At 41.8% G+C, this 21,624-nt stretch overlaps 3 protein-coding genes and 1 long non-coding RNA gene across 7 annotated transcripts; 3 read left to right on the top strand and 1 right to left on the bottom strand.

The window, feature by feature from the left end:
• Positions 1-190: 190 nt before the first annotated feature.
• LOC117749588 (leukocyte elastase inhibitor-like) lies at positions 191-7,009 on the top strand. Of its 2 annotated transcripts, none has more exons than XM_034560223.1 (10): positions 191-312; positions 874-1,061; positions 1,724-1,879; positions 2,793-2,933; positions 3,851-3,968; positions 4,631-4,773; positions 5,475-5,552; positions 5,776-5,865; positions 5,947-6,127; positions 6,333-7,009. In XM_034560223.1, exons 2-10 carry the CDS (start codon positions 879-881, stop codon positions 6,557-6,559), a joined length of 1,317 nt encoding a protein of 438 aa, XP_034416114.1. In that variant the 5' UTR covers positions 191-312; positions 874-878; the 3' UTR covers positions 6,560-7,009. The 2 variants fall into 2 exon arrangements, with proteins under 2 accessions (XP_034416114.1, XP_034416113.1); XM_034560222.1 differs by having other exon boundaries at positions 2,772-2,933.
• LOC117749593 lies at positions 6,776-10,786 on the bottom strand. Its single transcript, XR_004611727.1, has 2 exons — positions 10,677-10,786; positions 6,776-7,306 (listed from the first exon to the last, which is right to left on the bottom strand). It is a non-coding gene; the product is annotated as an uncharacterized LOC117749593 (long non-coding RNA).
• Positions 10,751-17,314, top strand: LOC117749589 (leukocyte elastase inhibitor-like). Of its 3 annotated transcripts, XM_034560224.1 has the most exons (10): positions 10,928-11,069; positions 11,664-11,845; positions 13,426-13,527; positions 14,743-14,883; positions 15,135-15,252; positions 15,352-15,494; positions 15,712-15,789; positions 15,904-15,993; positions 16,086-16,266; positions 16,392-17,314. In XM_034560224.1, exons 2-10 carry the CDS (start codon positions 11,669-11,671, stop codon positions 16,619-16,621), a joined length of 1,260 nt encoding a protein of 419 aa, XP_034416115.1. In that variant the 5' UTR covers positions 10,928-11,069; positions 11,664-11,668; the 3' UTR covers positions 16,622-17,314. The 3 variants fall into 3 exon arrangements, with proteins under 3 accessions (XP_034416116.1, XP_034416115.1, XP_034416117.1); XM_034560225.1 differs by lacking the exon at positions 13,426-13,527 and having other exon boundaries at positions 10,751-11,069; XM_034560226.1 differs by lacking the exons at positions 10,928-11,069; positions 11,664-11,845 and adding an exon at positions 11,857-13,316.
• A 554-nt stretch (positions 17,315-17,868) lies between these two features.
• On the top strand, positions 17,869-21,178 carry pigm (phosphatidylinositol glycan anchor biosynthesis, class M). Its single transcript, XM_034560227.1, has 8 exons — positions 17,869-18,286; positions 18,862-19,035; positions 19,220-19,340; positions 19,449-19,692; positions 19,813-19,916; positions 20,173-20,327; positions 20,758-20,859; positions 20,942-21,178. Exons 1-8 carry the CDS (start codon positions 18,116-18,118, stop codon positions 21,107-21,109), a joined length of 1,239 nt encoding a protein of 412 aa, XP_034416118.1. The 5' UTR covers positions 17,869-18,115; the 3' UTR covers positions 21,110-21,178.
• Positions 21,179-21,624: the final 446 nt, after the last annotated feature.

The following is a 21,624-nucleotide window of genomic DNA, read 5'->3' as shown; positions in this document are numbered from 1 at the left end:
ACAAATGTCTCATAGTATAAAAGGGATGTAAACCGCAACATGACTTGGTTGGTGGAGGCTTACAACGCCCAGGTGGTAATTCTAGTGCGGGTATGTGCTGTGCCTGTGGTTAGCAGACTCTTACAAAGCACACCCATTGTCATGATGTCAATAGTGGGTGTGATTTATAGATACTTTCTCAAGCTGCAGCCAGACCTTTTGGGCTTGGGTGTGTCAGAGTGTAAAATAACACTGATGCTTCCAACAGAACACGTCTTCCTTTCACTGAATCGTTCCTGATCACTTGTTGCCTTGAAGAAGAGTCTCTCGTCAGTAAGTACAAGATGTGCCTTGTTGTCATTTGAGTTTGGTGAGAGTGATAGCAACAGATTAACCTGTAACTGTTCTTGCTTTATGCCTTTTTTAGCTTAGTTTCCAAAGCTAACAGTGGTCGAGCAGCGATAAACAATATCTGTGTGATTTTTACTGGCTTTGGTGATATTTCACTTTTATTTAAGAATCTAAATCGATTCAGAATAATCTGTTAATGGTAAAGGAAGAAAAAGGATCTGTATACACGTGTCTGGGGAAGGGATAGTATTGTTGGAGGACGCTGCCAAGATAAATACAAAGGTATTCAAAAGAATGCAGAAGCTGTTTGCATTTTACAAGTGCCGAAGACTATCGTTACATGAAAACCAGTAGCATCTCTGAAACACCGTGCAAGTAGACAAATGAATATTCTGGGGGAAAAAAGAGTGATTCCTATTCCAATTTGAACTTGTTATAATAAAGTGATTTGTGTTTTGCATAATAAGGGAAAACAAAAAGTTATCAGATAAAAAAATTTGCTTCGGTTCATAATGCGATGAGTAACACTCTGCTCTGTGTCAGACACAATGGAGACATCCACCTCATCCAAGACATCCAAGGCCAACACCACCTTCTCTCTGGCTCTGCTCAAAAAGTTCGGAGATGACGACAAGACAGCGAATGTCTTCTTCTCCCCTTTCAGCATCTCTTCAGCTCTGGCTATGGTGATGCTGGGGGCCAGAGGCAACACAGCCACGCAGATATCAGAGGTACAGTACACACATACACACCTAAACACACTGTGAAAATTAAGTAATTAAGTTCCAGTTCTCATGTTAACACACCCATTTGGGAGTGTTTATACAAGTGGTGCAGTCAAAAGTCCTTGTCAGTGGATCTGGTTCAACACGGTGTTGGAATTTCGTAACTCCATGTTTATGCAAAGGAGAACGGTGTGGGTTCGGGTTTCAACTTTGACAAGTTTTATCCATGTATTTTTAATGAAAGAGAAGGCATCTTCCAAGAAATATTAAAAACACGAGTAAATGATTCAGACAAAGAAATGTATTCGAGATGACAGGTTTTTTGGCCTGATCTTCCGATGGAAAACTTTAACCTAGCTGTCTTGCAGTGTTGGGTGTGTTTGGACATATATTACTCATTCTGTTAAAGAAAAGAAAAGCATCGGTCATGCCGAGGGAAAACGTGTGTGTACATGCATGCCTTGGTTTGGATGTGTGACTCAACGGCTGTACAGAGGTTTATTTTTCTCCAGCCAGCCACTAGAGACTTTAAATGCAGATAGTTAACCGAAGCATCAATCTGCCCTGACACACACAGACACACACAGACACACACACAGACACACTAACAACGTTAAACTGTACAGTGATCCTATACCGATGAGAGAAACTACCATTTGCACTCCCAGGTCCTTCACTTCACTGAGGCAGAGCAACCGAAGCAGGTGGAAGTGGAGGAGATGCAAACGCAGTCGCAGTCGCAGATGCAGTCGCAGATGCAGACGCGGATGCAGTTGCGGACGCAGATACAGCGGACCAGCAGACTGCCGAATTATCTGGTCAAGGTGGTATCAAAGCCAAAATTAGTAGTAATAATGTATAGGCTTAGTGGTGTAGTGTGGTGAGGAAAGCTGAGATTTTGGTATTCACACTTAATTTCCTACTGCTTTGCGCACACATTTGTTATCATGCTGCATCTTTTAAAACATGATTTGGAAATTTGAAGTGGCCTGGGAAGCTTTTTAAAAGCAAAACAAGCTGAGTTATGAACAGAAGATAATTCTGTGTCTTGACAAAGCAACAAAAGCACTCCATCCTAACATTGATTTGGTCCACTATGAAGAGGACAGTGTAAAACAAGATAATGGTGAGCAAATGGTGGATAAGTGTGTGCAACTGCAAAAAAAAACATCCCCTTGGGTTATTTCACGATAATGTTAATGGTGTGAAGGCTTTGGTTTGGTCTGTTTTTGCCTTTTTCCATATTCTTTCCAAAAGGTGCTGTGGGTCTGATAAAGAGAAATCCTTCTTCTGAAAACTTCGTGGGAGGTTTGGCTGAAAGTCATTCTAATTATAGTAAATGATGAGAACAATAACACCAAAATCATCCATTTTATATTCCTTTCACTGAGCAGCATTCCAAATTGGCACATAGACAAATTGAGAAACAGTTGCCAAATACAGCAGCATTGTCAGAAAAAAAGAAAAATACTGACCATCATTTTTGTCCTATAGCATGGATTTATAAAATGTATTAAAGATGCTAATAGTTTAATTTCCAACACCCAACACAGTGTTTGCAAAGCTGTAGTGTGGAGCACCAGGGTTAATAATGATGTTGGTGTCTATTCTCATTATTTAAAAGGTAAGCTGACCACTAGGTCAATGGCCCATACAAACATAATACAACGCTGTCTTGCATCTATCACTGGCTCAGTGTGTCTTTGTAACACACAGGTCTTCTCTGGCTGTTCGCAGTGCCTGAAACCCCAGAATGGTGAAGACGATGTCCACGCTGGCTTTTCCCAACTGCTGAGTGAGCTCAACAAGGCAAACGCTCCGTATGCCCTCAGCCTTGCCAACAGGCTGTATGGGGAGCAGTCCTTCCAGTTTGTCAAGGTTGGTGTGTGTGAGCCTGTTTTGCTCAGCATTAATTAATTCACCATTCAAGAAAGTGAACTGCAACCCTGTAAATGTGCAGCCTAATTCCTAGTTCCTTGGTCCTGGTTCAACAGACAATGGACCCTTAGCTAAGCCCCGCCCCCTCTGCTACTCCGTCAAGCTGTCAAAACAACCGTGGAGCCCACACTGTCACTAACGGCACTCTGTGAGGACATTTTTTGGGAGAAAAAAAGCTCTCAGAAAGAAGCAGGCGGAAGGGCCGACAATATATGTTAGAAGGAAATATCCAGGATGGCAAACTGATTAAGCAGCGAAAACTGGTTGGAAAGATGACGGTAGAAGCTGAAGCCTACCGACCACGGTGTTAAACGGAACCACCACATCACCTGGCGATCGAGACAGACAACGATACAAATTAAGGAGCTACACTGTTTCTGTCAAGCCAAGCCAAGCATGTGTATACATTCAGTATACCTTCAGTAGCTAGCGTAGCATAGAAGACTTTAGAAACATATATCTACTTCCAAACTCTGGGTATCGAGTATCTTGACAACGTTTATCAATGACTATCTTTAAATCCACAAAACCACCATCAAAATGAAGACAATCTGAAACGTTTGCATTAGAGGCGATAGAACAGAGTTGGATGGTTGTCAGACACTGGTCGGGTATGGCTGCTGATAAGCTGTGGTTGGTCAATAAATCATACTGAATGACGGCGCTCAGCTCTCCACTCATGTTGGCTTTATTTAAAAATCCCTGATTAACAAATCAATCCTATGTTCAAAGAACTGAAAATGAAACTTGTACAAAGTATTATTCATAGTATTCCTTGAAGTATTCATTTGTGGATTGGTTTGTGTGAGTATCAAATTGTGGTGTGAGTATTCAGATGTGCTGTTTTTTGCTTTCAGGATTTCTTATCAAAAACCAAAGAGCACTACAACGCTGAGCTGGAGTCTGTGGACTTCAAAACCGGTGCAGCTGACGCCACAGTCAACATCAATAGCTGGGTGGAGGAGCAGACACAAGGTAGATCTCACACAAACTCATCAGTGCAATACACATATTGGGGACTATAATGCCCATTTCCAGGCCTTCTCCATCTTATGAAAACAAAATGTATGAGTGGAGCGAGTCTGCCATCCTCCTACTATTAATAATTTGATTTCTCATTCAGAAGTGCCTCAGACATTTAGTGGGCGTTTGCATTTATTATGCTCTATTTTCATTACAATGGGGTCACGTAATTCACAAGCATTACAGTGTTTTCTTTTTCTCGTTTCAATTCCTAGTTTGAATTCTATCTTATATCAAGCAGTTATGGTTCGTCTCAGTTGAGGAATTGGATGTATTTTAACTTCCTTTGGTTCAATTCAATTCAATTCAGTTTATTTTGTGTAGCTCAATATCACAAATTACAAATTTGCCTCATTGAATGCTCGATGCATTCAATTAGAATTGTTGTAGTTCACTACAACTTTAAAAAACTGTAGGTTTCTCATTCAAACCCAGGTTTGAGTTGATGTTTTTTGACCCATCTTTGCTTTATGTGTTGTGTCCTATGGGTTTGATAATATTATTTTCACTTAAAAAATAAAATAAATAATTCGACATGATGATATATTTGAGCCTTCTGTTACTTCTGTGTCTGTGTCTTAATAATGACGTATTTGCTCAATGCTGCTCACCAGGAAAAATCAAGGAATTGCTGCTCCAGGGTGTAGTGGACGAAACGACCTTGCTAGTCTTGGTCAATGCCATCTACTTCAAGGGCAACTGGAACAAAAAGTTTGAGGAGGATTCTACTGTTGATGCAGAGTTTAGAATTAACAAGGTAACACTGCACAAAGTCGGAGGAAAATAAATCAGCATGTCTTGCAAACGTTTCCTCCAAATTTGTGAAGACATCCGGCTTCCATCGTAATAATAACATGTTTATTTAGAACTATGATATCATAAGTATCATACATTTGACCTTTTGATGATAACGAGGGATGGGTACCGACACCCGTTATTAAAAGAGCCCCGGTGCTAAGTCATTAAAGACCGGAGTATTGATAAGTTCCCACCTTATTGGTTCTTTTATTGGTACTTTTCATAATTTTGGTGTCAGCTAATATATCATCACACTGCAGCTCACAACCCCTTTGGCGGCCCTCCTCCCCTTATCAGCGGTACCTGCAGGCAGTGAATCACATGAAGCAAATGACTGATACAGACTGATGTTTGTGTTCTTCACTCAGGAATATTGTTTGATTTATTGACATTTACATTTGTTTCCAGTGAGATATCAATGACTTTGTATAGTGACTTAGCTGCTGCTTGAAACAACATTTAGTTATGGTTAAAATATCTATAAATTCTTACCCTGTTCCTAATGTATTCTATTTTTTTAAATTGTATATATATCTTAAAAGTAATTATTATAAGGATGATCACTAAGAGTAGTTAGTAGCATCGATAGAATCCTAACGATACCCATCCCCATGATAACTCAACAAGAAAAGGGTTTGTTCTGTCTGCTGCTTTCTTTAGAATGACATGAAGCCGGTGAAGATGATGCACCAGAAAAGTAAATTATCTTTCACCTCCATTCCCGAGATCAACTGCCAGGTAATGTCCATGTTTTTCAACAGTGTGGTTTTGCCCGTGTCTGTTTGTCTGCTAAGCAATCTGATATTTGAGAACAGATCTCATGAAATATATATGACATTTCACAATTGGTTCCATTTTTACAATAGTTGAACTCATCATATTTTAAGATAATGTCCATTCCTGTAACTAATTAGATTATCTTCAAATTAAATGTAAAGAAAGACATAATGTGTTTGGACAGATCCTAGAGATGTTCTATGAAGGGGAGGAGCTAAGCATGCTCATCTTCCTGCCCAATGAGATAGAGGACGACACAACAGGCCTGGAGAAGGTAGAACACATATACACACGCAGACAACAAATGCGCGATTTTAAACAGGCCAATTAATAATTCATATCGCATCCACAATAGCTGGAGAGGGAGTTAACCTATGAGAAATTCATGGAGTGGACTCGTTCAGACATGATGGGCCAAACCCAGGTTGAGGTGAAGCTTCCTCGATTCAAGATGGAGGAGATGTATGAGTTGAAAGATGTTCTGACCAGCATGGGCATGGTGGACGCTTTTGATGTCACAAGGAGCAACTTTTCCGGTGAGGAAACACACCATAAATGTATATGCTGCATAATATTTCTCAGATTATTCTCAGAGCACAACATATCTGAACAGACAAATGAAAGATCACAAAACCCAAAAGCACAACCAAAACATCAGTTATGCATAACTCAAGGCCATCTGCATCACTGATTTTAGTGTGCATGATAAAGCAACAGGCTCTCTCTTTCCTCTGCTGACAGGCATGTCCCCAGCAAACGACCTGGTGCTGTCAAAGGTCGTCCACAAGGCTTTCGTGGAGGTCAACGAGGAGGGAACGGAGGCTTCCGCCGCCACTGGCGCTGTCTTGTCGGAACGCTCCATAATGATTCCTGCTACCTTCATCGCAGACCACCCCTTCCTCTTCTTCATCCGACATAACCCCTCCACGAGCGTTCTCTTTGCCGGCCGATACTGCTCCCCTGAGTGAGAGCTACCGTACGGCTGCAGACATGGACGGAGACTATGAGACAACGGGGCCCTGAGCACAGACATGTAAAAGGGCTCCCGACCCCATCCAATGAGAGAACGAACGAATACTTATTTGTGGGTCCTTTTGCATCTCTCTGTGGACGTGTTGAGTCTTTGTGGTCGTATCCTGTCTCTTGGTTGTTCTGTGTTTATTTTGGGTCATTTTGCATCTCTGTGGTTGTTCAACGTCTCTTTATGATAGTTTTGCGTCACTTTGTGGTCCTTTTATGTCCTTTTGTGACTTCCCAACAAGAATTATAGCCCCCTTCACTACTCCGTCCATGCCTGTAGAGCATATTGATTTAGCCAGGGGGAACCATGTGTGTTCCTGTCCTACATTTTCAAGACCCTGATTTTGTAGGAGAGCCTTAATGGAAACTACTCTGCTACTAGATTGAATAAAAGTGCACATGGGAGCTCGGTGGGGTTGAATATTATTCATATCTTTTGCATTCATGCATTTTACGCGTTTGTCCACCTTCTGTTAGTCTGTTTGTCACCCTGCACAAATACTTTCTATCCGGGAGATTGTGTGTGTTTTGTGTGTGCGAGTCCACGACTATTTCTACCAGGTATAGAGCAAAAAGTGTGTACTTATCTGTGTGTCTCAATGATTGAATGAAGCTTGGCAGACTTCTTCTGTGGGCAGATTCGACTGTAGGCCCCATCGCTTCCACGACCGTCCACAGTCTCATTGGGCTGGGCTCTAGAAAAAACACCCAACCCACACAAATACATTTTTACAACATATTCCTCTTAAACCATTTAGTATGCGTCATTTGAATACGTGCCACCTTAAACATGAATATGAATTGAAAATATCACTTTTACTTAACAAGTATATTTCATTACAATAAGCTTCATCACAATGTAGTTATTATACCATTAAATTGTGATAACCCCACTAAAACTGAAACGCTTTCATGTCAACAGAGTAAGTGCAATGCAACATAACTCCGATTGTTTCTTTTCATGAGAAGTATTTTGAACTTAAACAGAAAGTATAGTGGTTGCATTCTCTCCTCGCAATGGCAACAACAATTATCAAAGTAACGCATGGTTCACTTACTAGAGTATCAAACACTCATAACCCGACAGAAACTGTCTCCTTCACGTGCACAGCTGGGATTCTCATAAAATAACAAATTATTATGACTGCATGCGCACACTCCCTACCTCTAGCACCTAACATTACACCACTACAGTGCATTGCGTGTGAGGCTTAAGTGTACGTGTAATAATTATTTACAATTGGATTAACTTTCTGATGGTTATAAATAATAATAATATATCATTTCTTAACACGAACCATGGGACACTTCTTTTTTGCTTAGGAAGGTTCCTAACTGAGTGAAATAACCTGGAAGTATCAAAGTGTCGGCCATGATAAGAGCTGTTCAAATTCTCTAAATGCGGAGGAAAGGAGCTTCAATGCTTCATTTCTTAGGTCCTTTAGCAGAGGATACACTGGACCATCCTTTACCAAAGGAAAAAATATTATGAAAGTCCCAGACTTTCTGAAGAATTAACAGGTGGCTTGAAGGTCCTGCATTTCTCTGGAAGCAGGAGGAGGACTGGGAACTGTGTTGGAAGACTCAGTGGACTCGGATGACCAAGAGGTGAGAAAAGAGACACCAGCAAATGTCATCAGTGTACTTAACGTGTCTAATCCTACTGACCAACATAATGTCTACTTTCCTTACTGGAGGAGGCAGTTGCCTGACAGCAGTTGCCTGGTTCCTCAGGTTAAAGACCATGTTGTTGACACAGACTTTCCAGAGAAAGAGTCTGTGGCTCATCATTCGGCGGACACCAGTCAGAATAGGTCAAAGCAGGCTGCTAAACGACAAAGTGTCACAGTGGATATAAAAGTTTAGCATTTTGACACTGGATGATCTAATGAGAGTGGAGATTGCCATCATTTGCTACTGCCAGCGACAGGTGTTTTAGTGAGGAGATTTCTGCCCTGTCGCCCAGGAAAGCAACCGTGAGCCGACAGAGTGCCGTTTATAAGCTGGATCCAATTTTGGAGAGTTGGAGAGAGGTTGTGTAGAGGAGCAATGGCTGAAGAAACCAAAGATCCACTCATCCTCTGGCAAGGCTCAACATGTATATATGCTCATTCTTAAGCATATGCACCGTAAACTGGGCCACGGTGAACGGACTGATGAACTGTCCACAGTGAGGAAGAAGTTTTGGATCGCCAACGCCAATTCAGCTTTCAGAAAGATCGTTGCTGAATGCAGCTTCTGGAAACGCTACAATGGAAGAGCAGTGGAACAAAAGATGGCAGATCTTCCTATACCGAGAATCCTTCCTGATCTAACACCATTCACCAACACAGGATTATATTAGATAACCTTGGACCAATCAAAGTAAAGAGGGGAAGGTTAACCTGTAATACCGTGTTATAGTGACCTGTATGGTGTGCAGGGAGGTAACAGTATTATGGAAACTGATGCATGCATCAAGGCTTTGTGGCATTTTATAGACAGGAGAGGACAAGTGGTACACTGAAGGTCAGACAATGGTACTAACTTTGGGGCAGAAAGAGAACTAAAAGAGTCACCTACTGCTTTAAATCATGATCGGATTCAGGGAGGCTTGTCACAGGTTGGACAAGACTCCGTTAGAGTTTTAATCCACCAGCAGGTTCACACCATGGTGGGATTTGTTGTGGTGAGAAGGGTTATTAGCTCTGTTCTTTGTCAGCAAAGTGTGAATGATGATGGACTTCACACAGTGTTCTATGAAGCGGAGACTATTGTAAACGATTGGCCAATTACTAAGCTCTGGGACAATGTCAATGACTTGGAACCGCTCACACCTAATCATCTACTTCTCTTGAAGGGTAAACCAGTTTTGCCACCTGGAGTGTTCAAGCCTCATGAACACATTACATTATATTGCATATTACATTACTTTATATTGCATATTACTAATGATGTGTGGAACAGATCAAAGTGTTTGTCTGAGATAGGAAATGATACACAGGGATTTTACTACAGGCAAAGACTATTTCTAAAATACACGTTTTATTTATTAGAATTTGAAACTCAGTACAAGCAACAGACACCATTGCGAGGCGTTCCGTTGCTTTGCTTTGGATGTAAATGCCCGGGTTCAGGGAGACACTTTTAACATGGCTTTCCTACTAAATTGTGCTCTTGATAGAAGGACGAGCATGAGATGTGAATTTAGATTGATATCTTTAATTTAAGATGGAGAAAGTGCTTGATAGACGCAAAGGTGCTGTGCACTTGCTCGATGGATGAACAGAAACTTGAGGCCGACCAGGCAGCGTTACAATACTGCGATGTTCCACCAGAGGGAGCTAATCTCAAGGTTTCTTTGAGAGGATTGGAAGGAAAGCAGAGACACATGCTGACCCAGTCCTGCCCAGAATCGATTACCAGCGATGGCCGCAGTTTCTCGGTCCGTGTACATCACATTAAAATCCCTTAAGGTGGCCTACTATTTATATGAAGTGAAATTAGTTTTTAACTATGGATATTTACTTTCAAATCTAATCTGAATTTAGAGGTAGATTGTGATTTAAAATTAAGATGTTGTAGGGCTTTATTTTGAAATTCAATATCAGAACGTCTTGATTGTCTCTAAATGTGACACCTTGAGGTGGTCTACTTTTAATCTGAAGTGTAATTTGTCTTGTATTTACAGAACTATTAATATTATAATTAATTAACATAATTATTGTCTATAAAACACATTCTTAGTGTGCAATCTCTAATCCAGTGGTGTGATTTGTGTAGAAATAGCACTTACAGTGATACAAGCTTTTGACAGGAATCTATTGTCATTGACCTCTCAAAACATAATATCATCCTGTCTATTATCAGGAAGAACGACGTAATCACAATTACATCCAAAAATTGCTTTTCGTCAAGTCACAAAACCAAACCCTGTGTTTAATATTACAGTAATAATAGTTACTGCAATATACTACTACTACTACTAATAATAATAATAATAATAATTATAATTATAATACAGTAATAAACTTTAGGGAAAAAATGAGAAGGCTGAAAGCTATTGTCCCCGTACGGCTTCCATACCATGACACATGAGACTCAAGGCTTTTTCCCATCCATGGGCTCGTTAAAGGAAGGCTTGGACACGGCTGTGGGGTGTGACGCATGCGCAGTGTAGCTGGGGCTGCGACGTCGGACGGTGTCCCTTCGGGTGCTTTTTGTTGCGCTCCGTGCGCTAGCTAGTGAGCCTGTCAGGAAGCGCACACCATATTTCAGTGCGCATGTGCTGTACCCCGATGTTTGAGGCGTGACATCTCCTCTTGTAACTATCCTTGATGTGAATGCGGAAGCTCATTTGGAAAGTTTTTGGGGCGTGTCAGTCAGCGTGTAAATAATAAAACTCCCGGTTCAGACAGACGTCTTCCTGTGAAGGAAAGAATATTGAACACTTGAGGACTACAAGACAAATCCTTGTCAGTAAGTAGAAGATGAGTTTAATTCAGATTCAGACGGTGGGATGGGATTATTTACTTTATATACAGTTTGTGTATTAATAACTTTACTCGTGTCTACAGGTCAGGTTCAAAGGGACCTGTCGTGAGTTATAGATGCATATATGATAGTCATTTAACTTGGTTGACTCATGGTGTGGCGTTACGAATGAAGTATACTAAATAATAGAATATGTTATTCTAAGTTGTAATATAAAGCTACTAAATGTCACATGATAAGTAGCTACTCTTTTTCTTATCCACGAGCGATATTCACCATTTCAGCTGTTATTATTCCATTGATAAATCCGCAAGTGTAATACTTTCCTAAATGTATAATATTTTGTAATCATATTGACAACAAAATCATATATTAAATAATTTCTTGAATATATGATTTTTTGACATGTATTTGCATATAGACACCACAAACGATGCAGCTAATTTGAAAATAAATAAATAATGAATGAAAACAACCGCCACATACTTAGTTAAATATTACTAGTATATATAGGTAAAGAGACATTTTAGAAGTTTGTAATGCAATAATGAATGCTAGTCGGCCCTCCCTTCTTTGTAGACATTATGGCATCACCAACCCCTCTGTCCAAGGCCAACACCACCTTCTCTCTGGCTCTGCTCAAAAAGTTCGGAGATGACGACAAGACAGCGAATGTCTTCTACTCCCCTTTCAGCATCTCTTCAGCTCTGGCTATGGTGATGCTGGGGGCCAGAGGCAACACAGCCACGCAGATGTCAGAGGTACAGTACACACACACACACACACACACACACACACACACACACACACACCAACTGTCCTTGTGAAAAGTAAAAGATCAACATGAATGGCTTTGTGGGCTGGTGCACCTGGTTCAGGGGGATTCTGTGAAGCCTTGTTGGTTTGTCCGTTCGGTGGACAAAAGGATGCAGGTTTCACACAGAGAAATGCACTTCATCAAAACACCATCATGAGCCGTGTCCTCCTAAATCCCCAGAAAGTCAACCCACCACCTCCTTCAGATACTTTCAAGCAATAATGAAGATAGTGGGATAAATTTGATAGGAATGAAGGGCACAGAGGCGTACTGCTGATGTGTCAGCCCTCGTTCACGATGAATCACCAGTTTTTTTCCTTTCGGCGTCAGCAAAAATGACAAAGATCTCTTCTGTTCAGGTTGTGGGGCGGGGGGTTGCGCTTTGTTGTGTTACTATGGGAACGTGAAACATAATATTGAAGTGAAAGGGCAATAAAGATATAGGTAAAGTATTCTGTACACCTTATCAGTTCCCATTATGGTATGTGCAGCAGACACTTGTCAGGCTCGCCTGGGTGTTACGCGTTGAATCGCTGAATGGATGATTATAATTCTAACTATAATTAATTAAATAATTAAACCCAACTATTTAGAATCAGACAATTCATAGTAATGACTGTTTTTACTCTTACTATGGTCTAATTAATGTAGGTACAGCACCTGAATTTGAATGAAGTTCCTAAGTCATTAAGAAGCCCGGGCTTCCTTTGGAGGAAAAAAAACATTTTTTAAAGCCTAATTGATGTCCATTCAGTGGTCATGAGACATGGAAATAATTATGCATTGCAATACACTTGTGGAATAATGGACTGATTTACTTTAACACCTTGAGGAGAACAAAAACTCACACAGTGGCAGGCTGTATAGCAGTAGCAGTAGTTGATGTAGCAACAGCAGAGGAATGACAATAACAGCATTTCTCGCAAGCAAAGACACACCCAGACAGCTCCGTGCTGCTCGACAGGGTCGTGGACAAAGTCGGTGTTATAAATGCATCCTTTTATGAAAGAGATCCCTCTGCAAAGCAAGGAGCTTTGTCCTGCTGTTTGCTTTGTGTAAAGGCTGGGTTCATTCCAGAAGGTGGAAGCTCACACACTGTGTGTCCAAACATGACTTGGTGAGTGTGTGTGTGTGTGTGTGTGTGTGTGTGTGTGTGAGAGAGAGAGAAAGAGAGCAGAGGTGACAGTGACATGAGGCCGCTAATGAGGATTTGACTTAACAGGCAAACTTACCAAACATGTTCTTCTAACTTGGACATTAGCCAGCTTACCATCAGCAATTACATCATCCAAAGTCATCACCTCCGTATTTCTTCGTGCCGGAGAGGGGTTTATAACGGCAGAAAAGGGTTTCCCTCACTTCTCAAGACCTCAATGCGACTTGGCATCATCTTTGATCCATCTTCCAAATCTCAGGTTAACGTGCTGCATACAAATCCACCCACTCAGATGGTATTATGACTTCCTGTCCAAAGACAGGTTGGTTGCTAACCTAACAGTCAACACAACTGCACCCCCACTGTAGGTCCTCAGCTTCACCGAGGCAGAGGAGCCCCGGCATGCGGGAGCAGAGCAGATGCAGATGCAGCAGCAGGCCCCGTTCAAACTGCCAGCGCATCTGCTGAAGGTGGTAACAAAGCGGACAGCGGAGGAATGATGAACTCACTGAGGGGCTTCTTACTAACGCTCTGGTGTCATGTGGTGAGGTGATCCTTGGAGACAAGAGGGACGGAGGTCAAGAGAGCATTCTGTGCTTGTTTTGTGCCGCTTTGCTTGCTGATCTCCAATCTGCTGCTAGCTCAAACTGAATTTGAAAAAAAAAAAAAACACAACAATGCAAAGGAGGTGACCAAGTTGACTGCTGTGTACTGAAAGATTAGTGTGTGTGTGAGTGTGTGTCCAACAGCTTGAAACCACAAATTATTACATACCGGTAATACATAGGAATGTAGTCCTGGCTTTGATGGCTATCTCCTGGTGTGCTTTTTCATCTCAACCCTCTTAACAAAAGGAAATTAGTATACACACAAAATAAGCTTCCCTTTCCTTTTGTATGAATGCCTTATTCTTGTGTATAACCTTCTTGTATCTGGTTAACACCATATTTAACGAACGGACAACTTTCTATGAAAATGACTGTGTAGGTCTGTGCTGATTTGGATACTCACTGCTCTGAATTTAGCTGAATCATCAGATTGTTCGTGTGTTTTTGAAGATAACCATGTAAATAACATTGTGGTGGAGGGATGACGTGCATCTTCACGTGGATGTTTCATTTTCATGGGTTCTTTAAAAGGTGTTAAAGTGGTCCCTCTACTTTTTCCATTTTGCCTTTTGCCATATTTTTCAGTCGGTGTTGGGATGTTGTGCATTAACATTGACATGTAAATGATGACGTGTTCTCAGATACAATGTGTACAGTATGTGGAGAGTGAAATACTGAAAGCCTTCGACTTAAAGGAGTACCCCTGTTCAAAACATAAGTATCATACCCATTAAGTGATGAGAAGGTCCAAGCGATCCAATTCTTTCCAGTAGATCATTATGGACCAATCGTTCTGTGTTATAGATTCGGTGCTGATTCCTTATTCTTTTATTACCAATTAATGAACAAGAGAGGGCTTTGCAACCAAATATATCAGGAAGTATTTCAGGTGAGCGACTGCCACCCAGCATCACTCAACGTAATGTATGCAAACTTGCTAAAGCACCAACGTCAACAAGGAAAACTCATCAAACTCATCACTTAATCGGCAAGATAACGTCTAATATACTGTTTACAATAGACTGGTCTGTCGCGTGCTCAGTGCATCTCTGTAACACTTGTCTACTTTTTCCACAGTGCCTGAAAACCCAAGATTGTCTGGATGACGTCCACGTGAGCTTTGCCCAACTGCTGAGCGAGCTCAACAAGGCTGGCGCTCCGTATGCCCTCAGTGTTGCTAACAGGCTGTACGGGGAGCAGTCCTACAAGTTTGTGGAGGTGTGTGTGTGTGTGTTTTTCCGCATGTGTGTAGTTTACATATGAGGCAGGAGTGAAGGAGAGGCCCACATAGGAATCTTTAGGCTTTGTATAAGGAATGATGAAAGTGGGGGTGGACAGTACGCCAGGATACCATCAAGTTAAACCGTGGAAATACTTCTCCGGCTGTTACTGTACTCTCGAAGGTTCAGCAAAGAGATTATTTGGCTTTGGGTGATCAGACTCAATAAATGTGTCGTTGATGATTCCAGGATTATTTAGGAAAAACCAAGAAGCACTACAACGCAGAGCTGGAGTCAGTGGACTTCGTAGCCGGCTCAGAGGCGGCCAGGCTCAACATCAACACATGGGTGCACGAGCAGACAGAAGGTGGGTCTGACACACTCACACACATGGAAACATGGCAATAGACAGATAGAGTGCAATAGAGTGGCATTGCTTCACGTTTGTGGCTGTTCTGATTTCCAGGTAAAATTCAGGACTTGCTGGCCGAGGGTGTTGTGGACAGCCTCACCAGGCTGGTGCTGGTCAATGCCATCTACTTCAAAGGCAACTGGAACAAGCAGTTTCAAGAGAGTGCCACATGGGACGCTAAGTTTAGACTCAACAAGGTAACACTGCTCAAAGAAAACATGTCATCGACTAACACTGATTGACAGAAGTCAATGAATCACAGAATGTACTGGCCACACCCAGCTGTGATGTTACTATGTACTGACCACACCCTGCAGTGCACTTTTACTTCATTGTAACAAGTCATTGTGTACAAAATGTCACTTTGTGTTAAGGTTCTTTTTAAGCTTTGTGTATTTGTCTGCTTGTTGTCAGAATAAAACCAAGTCAGTGAAGATGATGCACCAGAAATCCAAGTTCCCCTTGGCTTACATCCCAGAAGTCAACTGCCAGGTGACTAGTTTGTTGATCAATTCAGTGTGTCAGTCCATCAAAACATTTTTAAAAAAAGAACCTAGTAGTAGGATATAGAATTTGCTGTAAAATTGTTATCCCTCTGTTGCACAGATCCTAGAGATACCTTACCAAGGAAAGGAGCTCAGCATGCTCATCTTTTTACCCAGTGAGATAGAGGACAGTACAACAGGTCTGGAGAAGGTAGGACACACACACACACACACACACTTGCTCTCGTAAATAAACCCACAAGATGCAGACAAACTAAATCATTGATTGTGTGTCCACCCCAGATGGAGAAGGAGCTGAGCTATGAGAACTTTGTGGAGTGGACTCGTCCAGACATGATGGATGAAGTTGAGCTCCAGGTGGGGCTTCCTCGGTTCAAGTTGGAGGAGAGCTACGACATGAAGAATGTCCTGGTCAGCATGGGCATGGTGGATGCCTTCGACGTGTCAATGTGTGACTTCTCTGGTAGGACGTGCGCATGGATCATATCAGATATTTTCATAATAATAAATACATTATTATTATTATTATAAACAATTAATCGAACAGACACGTGAAACCTGAACTGTCTCCGTTCTCCCCTGTGACAGGCATAGCTCCAGGCAACGACCTGGTGCTGTCGAAAGTTGTCCACAAGGCTTTCGTGGAGGTCAACGAGGAGGGAACGGAGGCGGCTGCCGCCACTGCTGCTATCATGATGCTTCGCTGTGCCGTGCCCATGACACGCCCCTTCATCGCTGACCACCCCTTCCTCTTCTTCATCCGACATAACCAGTCCATGAGCATTCTCTTTGCTGGCCGATACTGCTCCCCAAAGTGATCACGCCATTGAGAACAGTGTTTCTCAACAGGAGGGGGGAGGGGTACAATACATCTACTATTGCAACAGTATACCATTTTATTAGCATTGCTGGAAGAATGTTGAGAATCACAACTCTGGAGTTCCCTCCAACTAATCACACTGTGAGTCCTTCATCTTTAACACCAGAATGACCAGTAAAGTTGGAGGTGTTGAAATGTCCTCCGTGTAGTTTGCATCACCTCTGTGTGTTTCTGGAGCATTGTGTACTTGCACTGTTTGATCTTTTGCACCTAATCTCATCTTTCAGGATCTGGTTTACTGTGTGTAATGCACGTATGGCCTTGTTTGCTGCACCCTTTACACCCTACCCTAGTTAATCTATACCATTAAAGCCTGACACCCTGAGAAAGAGTTTGCCTAATCACAAATTCTATTTTTTCTACGTCAACGTTACCTTTATACCATATGAAAATACGACTCTTGCAAGATTTGATATCACATTGTCAGATAGATATGTCCTTAGTGATGGGTGTAATCAAGGAAAGTGTGGTTATTTGTAATTGTACTATTATGCATATAATAAATAGTAAATATAAAGAACAAGAGCTTACATAAAGGGTTGAACTGGCATTAAGTCCAGGTCAATGTATGTATTCTGATGCTTTTACATGTGTAATAAAAGTGTTTGGTTTTGTCACATTGAAAAGAAAAGAAGTGTATTGATACTTTCTAAGATCTGGATCAGCCGCTTGTGTAAAATGGATACACCTCTGTTTGATCAGTCATTGTGGTTTGTGTGTTAATACTAAACTGGTTATCAATGATACACCTTTAAATGTTAATGTTTAACCTTATAGCTGACAGCAGTAATGCTTTGGTCAATTATGTATGGGGAGACTAAGTATACTACAGGAACTACTTTAAGTGTCCGATCCCTAAAGGGCGTTTCTTCCCTGAGACCAAAAGAGTAAGCAAGCATCTTGTCTGACTGGTGTAAAGAAACATTTTAGATGAAGACACATTCATAGGTTAATAACGCATATTCTGCACACACAGGGTTGAATTCTACAAAGCAGATATAATAAGATATATGCTGCGTAATAGAACAATGGGACATCTAATGTTGTGTTAAACATAACACAGGAAGACGAGGGGTTTGTCGTTCCCAGTACACAGAGGGACGACATAATGCATGTCAGTAAATGCATCTTACTCCAGCCCAGCAGGTGGTGCTGATGCATCGGTGTGTTTGTGTCCCGACTAGAAGGCGAAGAAGAAAAAGTTAGGAATGGCACTTCCGGATAACTTCCTGGTTGTCTTGTTTGAAGTCCAACTATTTAAAAACGAATCTCTTATTAACAACACATACGGACTATATCACCTGAAATCCTAGGGGATAATGAGATGAGGGAAACGGACACGTTGGCTCACGCATTCCGGCTCAAAGATGACAAACTAGCTTCGTTAGCCTCCGGTTCTGCCCGCTGAACTGGTTTCCCTGCTTGGCTGGTGATGGAGAGGCTAATAACCGAGCTCACTGAGAAGCGTGTCCTCCTCACGGCTTCCTTCGCCGTACGACTGGCCCTGGTCGCTTATGGAGACTACCAGGACAGGACTATGGTGGTGAAGTACACTGACATTGACTACCACGTGTTCACAGATGCTGCAAGATTCATCACTGAGGTAATAGCAGTCTTATAACGCCTGTGACCGGAAGCAAGCAGTCAGAGGAAGCTGCTCCGTCCCCGAATGTGTCTCCTCATATAATGCTGGGTCAGCAATGAGAAATACGAGTGGTGGGAAGTAACAGCTAACGTTACATCTCTTCGGCGTCATTCCGAGATACTCCTACTATATGACGTCAATGCTAATTTAATGACATGCTAACAATTACTTTTAAAAACTCCAAACAAAATGTCAACATAAAAAAATAAAATTACAAAACAATATTGAAATATCGTCTTTTGTATTCTCTTAAATTCGTCAATCAACCAAAGTTATAGTTGCCCTTCAAATTAAGTGTTTACATCCCAAACATGATCAGTTCATCGAACATGATGCATTGTTAACGTTACAGATCAAACTCCACGACACAGTTAAAATGATCTCCACAACATCTCAACTACAACATTAAAGTACTGCTTACTGCATGTTAATGTCTCAATAATAATTAGCAAATAACATTGACTTGGGGCCATTCTGCGTGATGAGTACTTTTGATAAGTCCACTTTGTTACTCATACTTCTGTGCTGCACAGGGGCAGTCCCCATACAACAGATCCACCTACCGCTACACCCCTCTCCTAGCCTGGCTGCTCACCCCTAACATCTATCTCAGCGTGGTGTTTGGCAAGATCCTCTTCATTGTGTGTGACGTGCTGTCAGGACTGCTCATCTACAGAATCCTCCGTCTGAGAGGTCTGAGCTCTGAGGTATGTTTTCAGGCACTTTTTAATACATTTATTTGTGTTGTTTAACAGAAATCCTTCATGAGGATAGTTTGTTTATAATAGCTGACTGTCGTTGCAAATACCTCATTTGTTTTGTCCTGTAAAACAACAGCGTATAGCAAAATACACAGCTCAGATTAAGTGTATTTGGTGAATTTATGTTCAGACTGCACGGCGTGTTTGTTCTCTGTGGCTACTCAACCCTCTGCCCATGGGAGTGTCCAGTCGAGGGAATGCCGAGTCAATACTGTCAGCTCTGGTGCTGGGGACCTTACTCTGTTTGGAAGGTAAGGATGTAGATGTTGCGTGTATGGAGCTTTTGAGTTTCAAAACAACATTTTAAGGTTTAATGTAGATACTCAGCTCCTGTCCTCCTGTTTTGTTTCTTCTTCTAGCCCGGCATCTGATGTGGGCTGCCGTGCTTTATGGTCTGTCAGTCCATATGAAGATCTACCCCGTTACATATGCTCTGCCCATCGCTCTGTCCCTGCGCACGCCAGAGACCAGATCAGAGAAGGTCAAAAAGGGGGGTAGTTGGTTCATGGGGTTCATGGGAAGCTTCCTCAACCGGCAGCTGTTCCTCTTTGCAAGTGTGGCCGGAGGAGTTTTCTGTTTGCTTACAGCCCTCTTCTACTACATGTGAGAAGCTACCCCGCTAGTTAAAATGTCGAAGTATTTCTGTTAGGACTCAATATTAGCTTCTCCATGCTCTCCCTTATCTAAAGAAATACACTGAACAAACCTTTCCTGAATTGTCAGGTATGGATGGGAGTTCCTTCATGAGACTTACTTGTACCACCTGACCAGAAGGGACATCCGACACAACTTCTCTCCATACTTCTATATGCTCTACCTCACCACAGGTATTCACCGCTCCATCCCTTCATAGCCTTCTAGCGTGACACCTTGCTTCAGACAGAACTGCAGAACAAAGACCAGCATCTGGTTCAAGCTGGCGTGTCTGGTCAGCAGCAATAAAATGGTTGTTTATTAAATCGGTTTTAAAGTTGTAAACTATTTTATGAGGTATTTTCCTTGCATCTGTGTTAAATTGTGAGTTTAAACTTGCAGGAGACGATGCATCTCTCTCAGGCTGGTCTAATTATTTTGTTGGCGCAGACAGCAGGTGGAGCCAGTGGCTCGGCCTGGCAGCATTCCTGCCTCAACTCGTCCTGCTGGTGGTGGCGTCATGGGCCTTTCACTCGGACCTAGCCTTCTGCTGCTTCCTGCACACCGCCATCTTTGTCTCTTTCAATAAAGTCTGCACTTCACAGGTACATCAAGCATTACATTTTTGTAATCCAAAAGCATTTTCATGATTGAGATGAGCCGTAAAAAGGAAAATGGGGATGCTTGTTTGAGGGAAGGGGGGGTGTAGGTTCCAATTAAGAAGATATACTGTATTTGTGAGGCGTGTTGTTTTGTAGTTTAGTCTTATGACACAGGATTTGACTTTTCAAAAGGCATATGTCTTAGAGAGAGAACCACCTGACATGCAATAATGAGATAAATCAAAGCGTGAAAAAAAAAAAAAGACATGTAATGAATTAACTTACCGGACGCACACGTCATGTCTGAGGTCACAAAGTAAAAACAAAGAGAGGAAGGCAGCCTATATAGACTCTCACTGAGTGAATGTAATTGTACCTGTTTTATCCTACCTGCCTCAGGTGTGGTCATATGTTGTGTGTTATCCTTTCATAGTACTTCCTGTGGTACCTGTGTCTACTCCCTCTGGTCATCCCTCACCTGAGTATGTCGCTAAAACAGGGAGTGGGACTGCTCCTCCTCTGGTTTGCTGGACAGGTAATTCAATTGATCATATTTTTGGGTTTCTTTGAGCAAAGTAACTAACTACTAAGCTATTAAATGTTCTCTCCACCATAAGGGTGTCTGGTTGGTTCCAGCCTACTTCCTGGAGTTCGAAGGCTACAACACCTTCCTGTTAATGTGGCTGGCTGGACTACTCTTCTTGATCATCAACTCATCCATCTTGATTCAGATCGTAGTCCATTACAAACCGACTCAAACTCCACAGAGACTGAAGGTTGAGTGACATGCCTGTAATTTTAGCTGAAGATGATGGACTATGGATGTTTAAAAATAAAGTGTTTTGTTTTGTAAATTCTCAGACTCCCCTTTATTTAACTACTTCCTGGAACCTAACTCATTTTAGGACAGAACGGATGCATACAGTGCTATTTTCTGAGTCACTAAATCCATGGGTTAATTAATCTGTCGTTCAGTTAAAACCATTGATTAAATGCATGCCACTGGAGACCAAAACACTTAAAATCCTCAATGACTCACATAGGGCTGAAAACTGCTGTTGTTCTGCTTTCTTTTGGGTGAAACTTTTGAAGTCTGTTCTTCCACCTGTGGTCACACCACATGACTAAGCAGATGTTTTACATTTGTTGTCAAGGGGAAAATACCATCCGTGGATCAGAGAACACACACACACAGCCCTTCCACAGTTTAACAACCACGATGTTAAACAGCTCTTCACCGAAATACTTAACACACCCTTCAGAGGTTTCCGCTTGCCCCTGCCACTGCCATCTTGAGAGA

This window comes from Cyclopterus lumpus, chromosome 20 (assembly GCF_009769545.1).
Source record: "Cyclopterus lumpus isolate fCycLum1 chromosome 20, fCycLum1.pri, whole genome shotgun sequence".
Classification (NCBI taxonomy): domain Eukaryota; kingdom Metazoa; phylum Chordata; class Actinopteri; order Perciformes; family Cyclopteridae; genus Cyclopterus; species Cyclopterus lumpus.
Note: the sequence above shows the minus strand (reverse complement) of the source record. Positions and strands in the feature narration are given on the sequence as shown.